General features: G+C 39.8%; 1 protein-coding gene across 2 annotated transcripts in view; it reads left to right on the top strand.

Moving 5' to 3' along the window:
- Nucleotides 1-17,309, top strand: part of chchd3a (coiled-coil-helix-coiled-coil-helix domain containing 3a) — a 73,222-nt gene that overhangs the window by 10,490 nt on the left and 45,423 nt on the right. For both annotated transcript variants that reach the window (XM_073481025.1, XM_073481024.1), the window contains exons 4-5: nucleotides 214-307; nucleotides 12,154-12,334. In XM_073481025.1, the coding sequence (XP_073337126.1) occupies nucleotides 214-307; nucleotides 12,154-12,334 (275 nt within the window). The remainder of the gene's footprint in view (nucleotides 1-213; nucleotides 308-12,153; nucleotides 12,335-17,309) is intronic.

Genomic DNA, 17,309 nt, shown 5'->3' with positions numbered 1-17,309 from the left:
ATTGTGGAATATTTGTAATTTTTGCATTAAGAATGACTACACAATTAATAGATTATCAAAATAAAATAAAAAACAAGTCCTTTTTTGACCTTTTACAGATGGTATGACTATTCAGTGTCTTAAGAAAGATAATATGCCTGTCTTTAAACATTAGCTTTCTACTTACAAACCTCTCTCACTAACTCTCTTTCTCTCCTCTCCTTTTTTCCCCAGTTGATGAAGAGGCCCTGAGGAAGAAGATCACTGATGAGCTATATAAAGACTTGGAGCAGGACAGGGCCAAGGCTGAGCAAGAGCTGCAAGCCTGGTTAGACACATGCACACAAACACACACACTTTTGGTGTGGAATGGTAAACCAGTTTTTGTTTATGACCCTCTGCAAAACCTTTTGGTGTTGCAAAGCATTTTATTTATCTTAGAAGCAGGTTGATTCCTATGATGTGTGTTTTGGAGTTGAAATTAAGATTCTTGGATTTATTGAAAGTCAGAATCTCTGGTGTTGCTATGTTGGGGGTTAATACATGTTGGGAGTTTGTCTCTTCTCTTTTCCCTCGCTCCCATACCTTCCTTCTTTAGATCATGATAGATTGAATCATGGTACTGCACTAGTGTCAATTCCTGTTCTGGGATTTCATTAGAAAACGAAGACATTTTCAGATACGACCATTTCCCGCTTTCATTAATAGTCAAAAAGGTCAGCACCGGTCTTTTCCGATCCCCACCGTGTTTCCAATCTACCTCTCTTCCGAAGCAAATCAGCACTTTTTTCTCCCTCTATCTCTGCCTCTTCTCTCCTTCTCTTGTTCTCTCCGGATCAATTAATCATGTCTGTGAAAGGAGGGCGCTATCCTGAGGTAATTTCCTGGGTGTTGAGTGGGTGATACATTAGGCCTGCCTGATGAAGAAATGCATTCTTCATGTAAGGAGTACACCTCTCCTCTCCTCTCCTCTCCCCTCCTTTCCCCTCCCCTCCTTGACTCGACTCGACTCGACCCTATCCAAAAGAAGCAGGTGCACATGCCATAATGTCCGATAATCGCGTAGCTACCCCCCTTTAATAGGTCTGGATGATCTCCAGCAGACTGTGATTAGCCACGAAACACACCCTTGTACTGTGTGGGGGGGAAAAAAAACAACGTTTCTATAGCCAGGAGGAGGAGGAAGTGTTAGCCTAGCGATTAGCCTCTTTTTTGAAGCTTGTTCAAGAAGAGAGAAATTAACGAGTGGTTTTGAGAAATGATTTGTGTCTATTGATTTTTTCTTGGCTATTTTATTTTTTTGATGTAACTTCTTCCTGCAGCTTGCTTATTGATGTCTGTTCAGAAGAGTAAGTGCTTCAAAATTATGCCCTCCCTGCAAATAATTGAAATCATGGTGGCTTTCAAGCCCTCAATTTTTGTTCACGCTTGGCACGGGCTGCGTTTTCACTGAAGAAGACTTAACTGAACATGAAATGGTAAATAAGCAATCATCAGTTAGTCAGCACTGTGTGTATATGTGTAGGTGTATATTAATCTTGTTTTTTTCATGCAGCCTTGTCTGCCATTTGTTTTTTCTTTTGATTGTTTTGCCACATTGTTTTTGTTCTATTTGTGTTCATGTGAGGGTGTTTTTGTGTGTGTGTTTGGCAGGCAGTAATGCATGGGAAAGCTATCACAGTGCATTCTGGGATTTAAAAGGCGCAGTTCAGTGGTGGGTTTTATCTACGATCGGGTATTGAAAAATAAATTAAAATCTAATGATGCTGAAATGGAAACCACTAAAACATTTACTGAAATTTGCATAAAGCCTGATTTAAGTGGCGAGAACCGACATAAACGGTTTGTTCAGATGATACAGAGATGAGCCAGCATCTGAACACAATTCAAGCCCGACCATATCAGGCTGTGGCTTAGCTTGACACATTTAATATCTTAGAATTGGCAGATAATATTTGCTAATGTAATTAAATTTAAATATCAAAAAATCTTTGTTGTAAAGAAACGTTACTGCGGCCAGTTGTGTTTTTCTGATGCAAACCTTCCTCTTTTTTCACGTTTTCTGACAACTACCAAGTTTTTCGTCACCTCACTTCCACTACTCCACTATGTTTGGAGATTCATATAAACTGTCCTTTCTTGCCATAATTCATATTAACATTACATCACATTTACCACCATCTGTGTTCATAAAGATGATTCCCAGAAGACCAAATGGTACAGACTGCTGGATTCTTAAAAAAAAAAGGGAGGATCTGTTCCAATCCGACACACCGAGATGGACGACTTAAAAAAAAACCACACATCTGAAACACCTCCTGTGTATGCAAGCTGTTAGACCTTCTTGTCTAGTACTTTATTTTATTCAAATCAGTGAAGTAAGATAGATTGACAGTGAAAGTTAAAAGTATAAGCATCTTTTCATCTCATTCAAATGTCCTCTCAATACAAGCTGAGTCAGGGCCAGGGCCAGACTATTTTCATCCAAGTTAGTTTGTGAATATATTCGCCTGCTGATTGTTGGTCACATTCAGTGTAACACTTAAACAACTGAAAGTATTTTGTGAAAAATGTAACAGAAACATTTAAGGGAATATGCCTAGAAAGAGAAGTATAAAATATAAAATACAGTTTAAGGAAAAATTACATTAATAGGTACTCTAATGCTCTTAGATTGAGCAGAGCAAAAACAGAGTTGAAAAGTTAAAGTCTAAATAAAACTAGAAACAAACTAAGCATAAAACTTTCTGCTACTGCCACCACCTTCCTTCCACTTTTTTGGGCACATTTGAACCTTTTCCTTGTAGTTATTGCAGATAAAGGTGGCAGATGCTTTCTTTTAATTGAAAAGATGAGAGGAAAACACAGCCTTTTTTCTCATCTGGGCTGTCAAACCATAATTAAATTGCAATGGTATTTCACCTTTCAACACTGCAGGCAGTAATTAAGGGACGATTTTGGTCGTTGAAGGCAAACAAGGCACATTGATTGTGTCCTTTGCTGTGTTGGAACACTCGGCATGGAGACTGGCTAGCCATTTCTCCAAAACAAAGTAAGAGGTAAAAATTGGTGTGTGTGTGTGTGTGTGTGTGTGTGTGTGTGTGTGTGTGTGTGTGTGTGTGTGTGTGTGTGTGTGGTGTGTGTGTGTGTGTGTGTGTGTGTGTGAGTGAGAGAGTGTGAGAGTGTGTGTGTGAGAGTATCAAAGCTCAGCTAACAAGACTGCACAGTGCCTCACTGGTCGAACTTGTTGAACCCTGCAGTGAAACTGCTGCACAGCTTGAACACAGGGAAGAAAATGTGAACCCCCAGGTCACTCAAACAAACACACATACATGTACACACACAAGATACATGAGGCCAAAAATCTCAAGGTCGTGTTCAACCCCAACAAATGCTGCGGTTTTGTCTGTTTTTTAAAAGCAGCCAAGATAAAATCAGGGTTTGTACAAAGTCTTGAAAGTTGGGAAAACAATAATTGAGTTGATATGAAAAGCTGGTAAACTAAACAAATTAACAGTATATATTGATAGCTGTCGGTCTAAAGGTCTAAATTTTCAGTTTTTTTAAATTACATTTACAGTAACAATTTAGATGTGATGATAAACGTTTACATTAAAGTACGTTCAAAGTGCTTGAAAAGAGCTTTAAATTTACTCTGAAACAGCTGCACAAGCCCTGAATAAATAAATGCAGATAACAAAGTTCTGTTAAACCAATCTGTAAACCAGTTATAAACACAACTGCCAGAAGTCCCGTTGCCACATACTCCACTCCCCATTTTTCCTTTTTGCTGCTTCTGTTTTGTGCATTTTTGCTTGTATTCGACAGAGAAGACAGAGAGAGATGGGGATCAGATACAACAAAGGTCATGAGCCTGTCTGTTTGTAAAGACATAGGCTAACAGGACCCACCCCCCTTTGCTTTTTTTTTTTTTAACTCATACATGCTCCTTTAACCCTGTACAGCTACACTACAACATATTTAATTCATTCTTTGGGTTTGTGCACACTTTATTTTTGCCAAACAGAATTACAAGCCAAAAATATTTTGGACAAAGTATTGTTGAAAAAACAAATAAAAAACATGAATAATTTATGCATGTTATTTCACAATAGGATAAGGGTGTTAAATTGAACAGCAGTAAAATGGAGATAACTGCCAAAATAAACCTAAAAATTATGCCTCGTTAAAGGACATTAGATCTCCATAAGGCACCAACACATTCAATTTGCCCTCGTGTAAAATCTAATTATTTCCACACTTAGTATAATTTCTCCATTTTATCCATTGCAGTTTTGCTGTGTAGGGTACACAGATCGAGGGAATTCGGAGGAACAGCGGCGTTTAGATCAGGCGGTATTTCTTCTGTTTGGCTTTAGGGCCATACTTGAACTCCAGAGATCGGGCTTTGCATGTTTTGCTCTGGTAGGAGTGAAGTAAGAGCTCTGTGAGGAGTTCATTTGGGTGCAGCCTAAACTCATTTGTTGCGAGGAGCGGCTGCAGGGAGCAGATTTGCCTCCGCCGCTTCTCTGTGAGGCATCAGAGCAGAACGACTCAGAGAAAAGGATGAGAGAGAAGGAGGGATAAGGGGGGAGAGAACTCTTACACCATCCTGTCTCTCCACCTTCAACCTAACTCATCCTGCGTCACCATTCGATCCACTTCTTCTTCTTCTCTGGGTTGTTCTGTCAGGCTTTCCTTCCCTCTCTTGTCTTATTGTTCCTCCCATATCCTATTCCTTTCTGTTTCTCCACTTTTCTTGTATTTCTCCAGCCATCTCTTTTCCTGTTAATCAATCTTTCCTTTCTATCCTTTTACTGTCTCCTACCTCCCTCTCTCTCAATTTCTCCTACCGTGCATGACTTGCATATGTGTTTGAGTGTCCAGTCCTTAAAGGTTAGTTGTCGTTGTGAAACTCCCTATTATTTCAGCTTGTAGTCAAACAGCTTGCGTTAGCCGGTGCAATATAATTGCATGTCAGAATTTTGAGTGAGAACACTGACCTTCTCTCAGAGCTACTGTCTTTCCCTCCCCGCTAACCGGCCAGCCTGGTAAATTCTTTATTGCTCCCAGGTCAATCGCAGACAGATAGTCTAGCCTACAGCTTTTTACATTTTGTTTATCTTTTATCTTTGTTCACACAGAAATGCATACACTGACACATACACAAAACCTCCAACTCATTTTTAGCAGAGTAAGAAAGTTGGCAGGTTATTAAAAAACAAAATGTTCTCGAATCCAGCCTGATTTAGCCAGGATTGTGTCTTGGGAGTTCTGATTCTTCCTTTAAAATGTGTCTGAATCAGCAACATTGATAGTCTTTGATCAGATTCTCCAACTGCACTTGCATTCATTATTTCTTCATGATATTCTAACTGCCTCCACTATAAGAACCTAGCACATCCCAGTAACTTTACAGCACCCTCTGACCCAAAATGATGCTGATAGTAATGATAATGATGATAACAACAATGCATGTGATACTCATAATGAAAATAATAACAATAATAATCATGGTATCTTTTATTTATATTGCAACATTTTAACCACGTTATGTACCCAAACAATCATCAGCAACCTGAAATCTACTGTGAATCCAATCATCCCTAACACCCTGTAACGATCACCCAGCAGTACCTTATCCACATCCTGCAAAACACAAACAGCACCGAATGGCAATAATTAACTGCTTAAAATATGCGAAAGTGCCTTAACCCTGCACTCTCTCTAATGGCCAGCAGGAGGCCACTCCATTGGTTTAAAAACAAAGTCTGATTGTATGTAAACTAATGAGATAATGACCCTCCTACCCACTTGATTTATGACCTCAGTAAACAGTTTCCTAATGAGTTTATGGTCTGCATGATGTTCATTTTGTAAAATATGGTCCCATTGAGAGTAAAATAGATGATAAAGCAAGGTATGGTTTAGGGCGTGGCTACCTTGTGATTGACAAGACACTATCACAGTGTTCCCTCACGTTCCCAGTCAGATCCAGTCAGGATATCCTCCCCACCTCCACCCTCTTGTCCAAATATAGTAATTCTTAGTGACAACCGCGTTGCCAAACTCGAGCCACAATAGTTTTGGCTATTAATTAAATAGTTGCCCGCTAATTGACTAATTGATTGATGATTGCTGCAGCTCTATTCAGCAGTACATTTTATGTTTTGCTTTTCTTGCTGAAGATATCTGTATACTATGTGTGATCATGTAAGTGTTTCACTTTCTGCATGAAAAGATGTAATTCTCAACAAAGCACTTTCTTCCAATTGATGGTTCTTGCCTTTCATAAACCTGCTCCATAAAAGTGCTCCCATCCTGGGGTGTATAGGGCCATTTTAAGTGTAAAAATAATAGTTATTGAACTGTAAATACTCTTTTTTTCAAAAAAATGTAGACGGCTGCTGATTGCTGCTGATTGCTGCTGAGTTTCTGAGTAAAACAATAATAGTTATTGATTTTGTCCAATCTCCTACCATATCTACTGTCTGTGGTTTGTCTATTACTTGGTCTTACACAGAACAGATATAATCAGTTGGTGAGAGTTCTATACAAACTTAAATTAATTTCTAATGTCAGCCAAGTGTTTAAGCTCCTTAAGACACCCTGGTAGATATACAGGGTATACAATATACCCTGCCTCTTCCAGTGTATTAAATGGCTGAATGTCTGGAGTTTTATGTACTAGATATGATGTTTGAAGAGACAACAACAGAGGCGAGAGAAACAATGATATCTACTTTTGAGAGTGTGCTTGGTCGTAACACTAAGAACACTGCAGTTATCTCTTCAATAGTGGTGGGCAAAGTAGAGGGGGAGTGCAAAATAGCTTTTATGCTCCTTCTGCAGAATGGGGGCTGTTCTAAATTAATTTTCTCACGACACATGGCTTCTGTTTCCTATACTTAATTTTAACTCTGTCCCAGCATTTCCTAGCACCCACAGTCAGGTGTGGTGTGTGTGTGTGTGTGTTGTTTATGTGTGAGTGCATGTGTGTCAGGGAGAGTGCATAGTCCCATAAAATATTCATAGCCAGCATTCAGCGACATTATTCCTGACATCAATATTGCATTGGGCCTTTAAATGCCTTTGTTTCAAGGCGCTTGGGTCGAGTGTGCACTGTTATGCAGGTCTGTCAGAATCCACCCTGCCAGGCAGACTGTATTGAGCCACATCTTGTGTAGATGACAAGTAAACAACAGGAAGCATTAATCGGTGAAGAGCTGAAGAGAGAGACCAGAGGTAAAGAGATAATGGGGGAAAGATAGTAGAATTTGTTTTGTTTTGATGTTCACTGTAATGATTTTTGAAATTATTCTCTGTGAACTATCAAGTGAACTGGCTGCACATAATTTAGACCACATCTGCGTTTACCTTTGTTACTGGAAAGCGTGTATATGCACACGTAAAGCTTGTACTTAACCCTAAGTTGCAGCATCTCAACTGCTCACCCTATGAATTTTTCATATAAAATGTTACAGATCTAATCTCTGTCAGTTTTAAAAATAGTGTCCTAAAAGAACTGAAGTATTCCAAAGTACTTGTGTTCAAGGTCATCTCCTGAACATCATGAGTTACTTCACTGAAGAGACCGACACAGTCCGACCCACTTGCACTCCACTCCTTTTCAAATTAATAATACCTCACTGGTTCTGTCTTTCCATCTTTCTGTTTTCGAAGCTCGATCCACTGAGCCATCAAAACACAGGTTACTGGGCCAAGATTATCCTCTATTTCTACCCAGCGCCGGGGCCAAACATCATCCACTTATCCTCCGAAGACATGAGATTTTTTCTCTCCCCTACACGGTGCTGTCTCTTCCCTTCTGTCTGTCTGACTCAAGCATTCTCTAGCTCAAAGCTCCCCTTTCCCAGCCACTGCCAATCTCCTACAGTCGAATGAAAAATGCGTCCAATATCCCAGGGACAGGGCAATAATGACTGGAAAGCAATAGAGGTGAAGCAGACAGATAGCATCCAGCTAGTGATAGCAGTCTTTGCTTCGGTTAGCACCTGCGAAGGAGTCAGTAGAAGGACTTTTTGCAAGGCTGTCTATTTTCTTAGCGCCCTTTTCTTTCACTTGACCAGGTTGTAGCTTTCCGTCACCATAGTAATATCACGTTTTGTTTTACTTTTAGGTAAGAAATAAAACTAAGAATTTTCATGGTCTTCATGAAAAAAAAAAAAAATTTGAAAATGAACTCCATAAATGAATTTTTTCAACTCTTATTTGAATCCTTTAGAAAAAAAATGATGTTATTTCTTTTATTTTTCTCTTAATCAATTTGGCAAAATTCTCTGGCCAAGACCTTGCTCAGTGGGTACATCTTTTTATAAGTTTGGTTCCACTTTGCCTGGTTCAATTTCGCTTCACTGTCTGTCACGTTTGTCTCCTTTTTACGAAACAGAACAGGTAAAAAAAAAAAAGGGTGTAAATGTTGCTGACACCATGTAGGTGTGTAGAAGACTATCTATCACTCAAATAATTAGTGAGTGCAGGCAAAGTTTTTGTAGCAGTGACTCATCAGGTACAGTATATCCAGAGTGTCTTTGTCAGGATTGTTTTCTTTTGAACAGTTATTTCTTCTAGGGTTCTCTTGTATCTATTTATTAAATATATTTGACCAAATATCAACTGTACAAATCCAATGCTACAAAAGATCCACTGATTGCTATGTTGGCCCACGTGGGTCAAAGTCCTTTTCTAAAAAACACAGGATACAAGTCCTTTCTCTGTCAAAGTAGTAGCCAAAGCAACAGCTTACGCTTCTTGAGTAAAGGTAGCCTAGGTGCATTAGCAGTGCAGGCAAGCATGAATTGTAGGGAAATGGTGAATCTAAAAGGCCATTAGGAGTCACCCTGTGTGTGTAAGTGCGTCCTGTGCGTGTGTGTGTGTGTACGTGTGTGTGTCTGTGTGTGAGTTGGAGCCAGATGATGGATGGAGTGTGCTGACGTGTGTAGCCCAGTGGACTGTGAGACTGGACATGGCTGGTCTCTCTCCGTCTCCCTCCATCTCTCTCTCCCACTCTCTGCCTCACTCCCTCTTTGCTTCACTTCCTCAGGGCCAAACATGTCATGTCACCACCGCTCACTCTCGCTCCTTCCCCTCTCTCTCGTTTTCTCTGTCTCTCCCGGTCTTGTCCCGCTCTCCTGTGCTCTCTGACATTTAGTGGTGTTGCAGGGCAAACGGCAGCTTTAAGACATCAGACATATTTTTATTAGACCTACCCATCATCTGCTCGGAGCCAAATGCACGGGAGGGTGATCAGTTTGACTTGCCTGTCCATCATGATTCTTCACTGTCGAAGTTTTGAGTATATTCACAGGTGAGGGAAGAGATGAATGAGATTTTTGAAATGGAATAAAAGATGAAAATCCTTCTCAATGGCTGATCAGTGATTGCTTATAACATCAAGAAAAACAGAGCCAAGAAGAGAAATCGCCACATACTGCATCTGTGACTGTTGCCACACACTTTACCACCAAGATGATGCACAAAATTGAATAAAATTATCAAAATGAGGAGTGGGAGAGAAATCTATTCACTTAAGTATTATGATTATTCTTTTTCTCCAAATTTTTTAGTGATTTTTTTTCATTACTAAATTGATTTTCTTGTTGATTAATAACTACTGATCAATTAATAATAATCAGTTATTATATTATATAATCATATTTGACAGTATTTGCTAATTATTATTTGTATTAATAATTGATTATTTAGAATTGATTTAATCTAGTTAATTAATTAATTAATTAATTAACTAACAATTAATTTACATTCATACATTTTATTGCCTCATCTGATTCCTGAAGTGGAGCGGTTTTCTGAAAGATAATTTTAACATACCACTGTTATATGCTTGGTAGCAATGATGCTGCTGAAATAAATTGGGAATTTCGACTCTTGATTCACACAGTCTCTAAAAGAGTATGTCTCACTTATTTTGCTTCTATACAATTTTTTTTTCTCTCTCACACCTCATTTTTTGATAATTTGTTTAATTTCATTGGTCTTTCCCCCCAAGTGCACTCTTGGTCCCAGGGGAGGTAAGGAGGGATATTGAGACCTAATGATACTGTAAATGAGTCATGCATTTCATTATAGTGTTTATGAATTAAACCAAAACTCCCACCTTTTAATGCACAACTTTGTATACATTGAAAACAGGAAAATGTATTACCACTATTAACTGACAATCATAGATGATTCATTCGAAAGTGTAGGTACTGCACCGTTTTCCTATCTGTGTAATAAGTCAACCTTCACCATCCAGCTTACTTTTTATCAAGCCTGTCTGTCAGGGCTGTCTCAGGATTTTTCTTCGGCAGAAGTTTATTAAGATCCTTGCCGTCTTCATTCAGTAGGTCATAATTCACTCAGGCACCTGCTCTGACTGTTCTGTGTTTATTTTACCTTGCCATCACCGTTTGATTCCTAGCAGAAGAAGACTTTCAGGGTTTCAGGGACGTTCCTCCTCTTCTCCAATCAAGCACACTGTCGCTGAGTAGGGAGTGCGTTGCTAGGCAACTATGAGAACCCGATGACAGGGTTCAAATGGCGGTCTTGTGTCTGCAGAGAGCGTACCGACTCTGTCTATATCACTGCTTCATTGGATTGATGATTCTTGTTTGGGGAATGGTAGTGTCTCTTACACTCTATTACTTATTGATAAATCACTCTTAAATGTAAATTATTTTGAAATGATATGAATTGATTTGAACTATCTGACAGTATTGCATCAGGTTTTTTGACAGTGAGGCAGAGAGAGTTCAACTTTTTCTTTTTCAGTGTTGAGTGAGTGTGACTTCTCAGTGTTGCCCCCTCTATGCAAGCTGTGGAATAGCAAGGACACGTGTATGAATGATTCTGATTTTACAGCTGAAAATCAATATGCAAGTGTATGGCCTCTAACTCTGCTTCATTAGTTCTGTAACCCTCTAATTCTGTTGGGAGAGTAGCAGAGCAGCAGAGTATAAACGTGGGTGGTGCTAAACACCAAAGATTCTCAGATAGTAAACATAAAAAAAGCTTGCTGACGGGAAAAAAAAAATTAAAAATTACTGTCATTTCTAAATGAAGCTGTGCAAAACAAAATTGACATTCTGTGGAATTCCAAGTGACATTTCACTCCAAAATCAAAAAATACATACATCTTACCTGTAGCGCTGTTTATCTGTTAAGATTGTGTTGGTGTGAGTTGCTGAGCTTCGGCAGTATCGGCCGTAGAGATGTCTGCCTTCTCTCAATTATAACGTAACTCCATGGCACATGGCTTGTGGTGCGTAAAGCGCCATCAAAGAATACATTTTTTTTTTAAAAAAACAATGTCTCTTTCAAGAAATGACCTGTTTATTCAAAATAATCCACAGATGTTGTGAGAAGTTTCATGTTGGAACTATTTTCTTCCTACCAACGTACAACGTATCATCGCACAGACAATTATCTATTCATAGCCGACTAAGCTAACTAAGCTAGCTAATGTTACAGCTAGGCCGAGGAGGTTGCCATTAATGTTTACATCTCGAACTGTCACGTTCATTTAATTTGAGAGAAGGCAGACATCTCTGTGGTCAAAACTCAGCAACTCAGACAATCAAAACAATCTAGATAGGTAAATAGCACTACAGTTAAGAGGAAAAATATGCATTTTTGATTTTTGGGGTCCCAAAGCAACAAATGTAACTTCCTGGAGCTTCCAAAAGCATCAGTATTTGATGACCTGGGAATATGACTCAACAATCAACTATCTTTCCTCAGGAATTTATGTGTTTCTTGAAGTTTTTGAGCAATTCATACCTCTATGTTTTTTTCTAAAAGTTTCAAGAGAAGCTTGATTTATATGAAAGCCTATACTTCACCTCATATACAGGCATGATGTAGGAAGGCAACACAAAGGGACCTTGATGTGCAGTGCAGACAGTGCAACATACTATGGGCCACATAACTTTGTACATTGAACATTTGAGTAGCCAGTCATGCATTATAGAGATGGCTGCAGGGGAGAGAATAGTAAATGGTATTTATGATAGCATGTACCATGAGGTGCATTGTTATCATACCCTGTGTGTGCTGTCTGAAGTTACACTGGGTTGTGCAGTGTTTCTGCACATCATAAACTTGCAGTTGAAAAAAGTGTGTTGATTGTGTAAAAATGTTTCTGCTTCACAGGCTGGAGTCGGAGAAGACCCGGGCAGCAGCTATGGCTCACGCTGAGGCCCAGTCACAGGTCCAGGATGAAGTGTCCAGGATCCTGTCTGTGGAGCGGGCTGTGGCCAAGGAGAGCATCCAGCATGCTGTAATCAGAGAGAGGATCGCCACAGAGGATGAGAGGCTCCGCGCTCAACTTCTCGTAAGTCGACATGTGGCAGCTGCAATGAACATAACCACTTCATTTTTATCTTGTTTCATACATTTAAACACTCAGTTGAATAAACCTGCACCCCAGCATCAAACAGATACTGAACACTGTATTTTAGGAGTATGACCTTGCAACTGATGAGAGCAATTTTTACACTAAGACAGGTGCCACTTTCTGTTCACACGCTCCTGTTCTATCATGCAGACACACAGAAGTGAACCTATTTGCCGTAATCGACAGGTCACGCCTGGTACAGTGACAAATGTCAGGGCTGTGTGTGTGAGCTTCACTGTGAGCAGTAATTCATTCAAAGTTATTTCCAAGACATAACAGCTTTATCTGCAAAGCACAGTTTAAGTTCATTTTAAAAACTAACTGTAAGTAAACCCCTCTTTGTTGTATCCACATCTTGCAGCTCAATATTTTCATCCTCTTCCATATCTTTGCCTCTTCATCGTGCTGTATTTTAAGAGCTACTTTCATTTCAGGAGGCCCATGTCTTTATTTCCTGTAAATTGCCCTTGTAAACATTGTCAGATGAGCGTTCCTTACCACAAACACACACACAGGCAGCGTATTGTTTTCAAAAAGAAAACACATTTTCCCCGGAGTGCGGCTGCTGTTTACAAACCTATGCTATTGATTATATAGCTCATTTCACACGCTCATCGCCGTAATAGAAAAATGAATCATTTTGTTGCGAGGCAGAAGGAGAGGAGCGTTGACGTGATTCCACGCCGCAGGACAAGTGTATGAGGGATCCCTCGTTCGGAACGGCGATCCAATCGAAGGAAAAAGAGGCAGCAAGGGAGGGAGAGAGGGGAGAGATGGCGGTGGAGGGAGACACATGATGTGATGTGTTGTACCCTTCAGCATTTGTGAAGAAAGCTGTTTCAGTCGTAGGTTTTCTGTAATTTAATTTCTGTTGTTTTTCATAGGGAGGGGGACAGGACAAACAAGGGGAGGAGTTGGGAGGAAGGGCAAGAATTTAACACCTGCTTTGTGTCTGTAATATATGTGCAGGATCTCGGGTGGTGGGTCTCACTGAGCTGTCGCAGAGGAGAGTCCTTGTGCATGTCATTGGCTTCATGCTCCTCAAGTATTAACTCCCAGGACTTAAGAGAACTTTTCCTCCTAGATGCTATGAAGCTTTTGCTCGTGGCCTCAAGGCAAACCTAAGGCCATTAACAGCCTTCGAAACTACAGATAGCAGCACTGCAGTGGCTACGCATTCAGTATAGGACCAAGCATATACACACACAATCATATACAGTCTTTGTTTCATTCTTTCTAACTTTTCTATTCTCCCTCCAGTTTGTCTCTACTTCCTTTAAAGCACACATATCTCAGAAAAAGAATCATTGTCAGAGGGTTTTTAGTGTTGTGTGTGTGTGTGTGTGTGTGTGTGTGTGTGTGTGTGTGTGTGTGTGTGTGTGTGTGTGTGTGTGTGTGTGTGTGTGTGTGTGTGTGTGTGTGTGTGTGTGTGTGTGTGTGTGTGTGCGTGCGTGCGTGTGTGCGTGCTTGTGCTTGTGTTCGTGTGTGTGTGCCTGTGTGTGGGTGCGCCTGTGTAATAATTTCCTCAGTTTGAGCATTCTTTTGGAGTGCTGGAGTTTTAATAGAATCCGGCGACGGGTTATCAGTGGAGGCGCAGTGCCGTTCGCACCACTCATGTAATTGTCAAGTCAGACGTTTCCGTACAGCCACTGTTCTTTTCAACTGGAAATGGACTTTTCGTTTTTTAAAAGGCAGCCTCTCGCCCGAGACGTCTCCTGCCCATTGTCGTTTCACGTTGTGTTTGTCAAACTCCGGGATTGTCTGTTACCCGCAGTGAACTCATCTTTGATGAGACATAAAACATGTTTTTAAAGGATTTTTGTGTGTATATCTCCCTTTGTCCTGCTTGTCTGTCTCTCTGCACCTTTGTGTCTTTGTGTTGGGCCTTAATTTGTTTTTACTTAAACTGGCACTAGACAACTTCTTTTGCTTAACATTAAGATGTAAATGTTGATTGCACAATGTAATGTCTATAGATAATGACACTATCTGTGTTGAGATTGGTTCCAGAATCACTTTCACTATGCAATTCTGTCTGCCACCTGGTATGAAATCTCCCAGGAAAATGAAGACTCGATTATGGTACAACCCTATCTGCTGTCATGTTTCTATTATAGTTCAGTAGCTTTAACATTGATCGATTAAACACTCTATGTGTCACATATTCTTCCCAGTTGAGTTGTCACACAGCTTTACTTAGATTGAGCTCCACTATACAACAGTCAGCTAGTTCCACTGTTCATCACTTAATGCAAATTGTATTGGCTGTCTTGGCCTATTCACTTGCACTCGCTAGCTTAGCCTAGCAGCTTCCAATCTTGGCGCAACTTTTATGTATTTATTTTACCGTGACCCACCAAATCAGGAGTTCTTCTGTGTCACATGGCAGGCATCAGAAAGCAAGCCCTCATACACATAAGTAAGTGTAAGTTATATCATGTTTTACTGTTTTATCTGAGTTACATTTTTACCATTCAGTAGCAGTGATTCTCCCTACAGTGTCTTCCAGCGTCCGACATACTTTTCACGACCCGTGGATGGTTGTGAGGACTGGCATGTGGTTCTATTCATATTGCAATGAGCCCAATTAGAGCCTATATGTGGGAAACACTGGGCATAACACCGACAGCAGAAGGCAGAAGTTGTTGAAGTTGCCAGAAACCCCTACCCTGCTTTTCTCGTAAAACCTGCAGCTACCAACACCTTTTTAGGTGGATTGTTGTCTTGCATGTTTCTTAATGCATGAGTAGACTCGTGAATCAATCAACACACCTTCAATTTTGATGACTTTGACATTGAAGGTGTACTGGTCTGTGTGAATTATGAAATGATTACTGCAGGTATTGATTTAAAAAAAAAAAAGAAAAAAAAAAGTTGGCTATCAGATTTTATCTACCCAGGCTGGTCTTTGTCTATCTGAGCGGGACACCCAAGTAGCTGGCTTTTTCTAGTTTAGTGTAGTGTTTATTTCTTCTTTCTCAGTTCCAAAATGGTGTTGATTGTTTATTTACTAATGTTTGGAAACAAATGCAATATTTGATCTAAGGAAAACGGAAAGTGATCCGGACATTTCTTGACAGTTGACAGCAATGTCAACAATAACACTTGGAAACGCTCAAGGAGGAGTTGAACAGTTGTTTGTATTCCCCTTAAAAAAACAGGAGCAGAAAAACCTGCTGCCAACACAATAGAATTGTAATATGCATATGAACATGTGGGCTATTTTTTGCTCATTTTCACCGTAGGTGCTCTTAACTACCCCTCTTATTAAGTACAAGACCCCCTCAGCAAAGGTTACCCAACAGATTAAATTTACATTGTTGTAAAGCACAGACGCATCAGCAAGTGGGAGGTGAAATTGGTTCTGATCGCTGGGCAAAGTCAATAAGTTGGTTGAGAAAGATCTCCAGAGGGGTGTTGCTTTGCTGTCCTAAGCTCATAATCTGGTGGCTGATAGAGCTTTCAGAGGTGATTTGTTCAGTCCTTTTTCCCAGTAAACCTGGTAACACCTCTCTTATTATCCTAAAGGCTGCACCATTAAGTCCATGAGCACCTAATCAAGACGTAAGATTAAGTCAATTTCTTTTTCTTTCTTTTTCTTCACTCTTGCTTTCGTACAATATTTAGCTTGTTATCTGAATCTCGGTACACAGAAAAAGTGTTAGAGACTTACAATAATAACAATAATAATAAATATAATAATTTTGAGACATTGTAAGGAAAAACCCCTTGACACTCCACATCCTCTGTTTTACTGAAGTTAACTTGAGAACAAAAAATGTACTTTCCGGCTGAACAACAATCTACTGTTCACTCTTGGTGAGTGATACACATTGTTCTACTGTATTCCCATAAAAAAAATCTTGTTTTCTTGTAAATTGCAGAAACAAGTGAAAGTGTTTTGAAAACTGCTGGATTTATCTCAGCCCACTGGCAGTTTTAGTGTCAAGAGAAATGATATTGTTTTTTTCAGCATTGTGGAAAGTGACAAAGGAGAGCGTTGACGACATGAGTAAACACTGCATGTGTCATCAATCAATCTATTTGTCACGACTGTGGAGGACTGGTTTAATATAGACAGAAGAAAGAAACTTAGAGAGAGAGAGAGAGGGATGACATACATCTCCCCAACTGGACTTGAACCAGCAACTTTGCTGGAGTTTGTTTTAGGTAAAGGTTAAATATTTAATCAGAATTTAGATGGAGTTTTTTTTTTATTGCACTTCATGCCTTAATTGAATGTGAATTGACCTGAACCCCGCTCTCATGTTCATTGCCACTGGAAAGAAACATTTGTCTATGGCAGCTGTAGTTCTTGTGTTCTTTGTCCAGCGCCGTATTGATTTGTCCTCCTCATTAAGACACAGGTCACGGTGAGCAGCAGGACCCTCATACTTTCCCTCCTCTACTTCACACAACGAGAGCGATGCTGGGAGCAGTTATGCCTCCCCACGCTCAACTATAATGGCCGTAACCTCTACAACCATAGCTGCACCAATTATAGTGACACCCATTCAGGAGAATTGCCCCGAGACATGGGGTTAGTTTAGGGTTGGGTATCGTTTAGATTTTATTGATTTAGATTCTTTGTCTTGCAATATCAAGTACCAGGAGAAACTAATGGACAGCTAATGCAAAATCACCATTAATTTTAGCTTATTTTAGGAAGCTATTAACAGTAATTTTTCATGAATGATGCATTTCGTGATTATTTTTGATAAAAAATTGCTACAATAAGAGGAGCGCAACTATACTCTTCCTTGTCATGCACAAGTTGAATGTCCTTGTACTCTCTGTGTTTCTAATGACTGTCGTAGCTGTGCTCTGGAGACTAATGACCATATTATTACCTTACCAATCTCTAATTTAAGCTAATTGAAGCAAACTATTTTTCATATCCATTCCTGTAGCA

The sequence above is a fragment of the Pagrus major genome, chromosome 14 (assembly GCF_040436345.1).
Source record: "Pagrus major chromosome 14, Pma_NU_1.0".
In the NCBI taxonomy this organism is placed as follows: Eukaryota; Metazoa; Chordata; class Actinopteri; order Spariformes; family Sparidae; genus Pagrus; species Pagrus major.
This window is presented reverse-complemented; position numbering and strand designations above follow the sequence as displayed.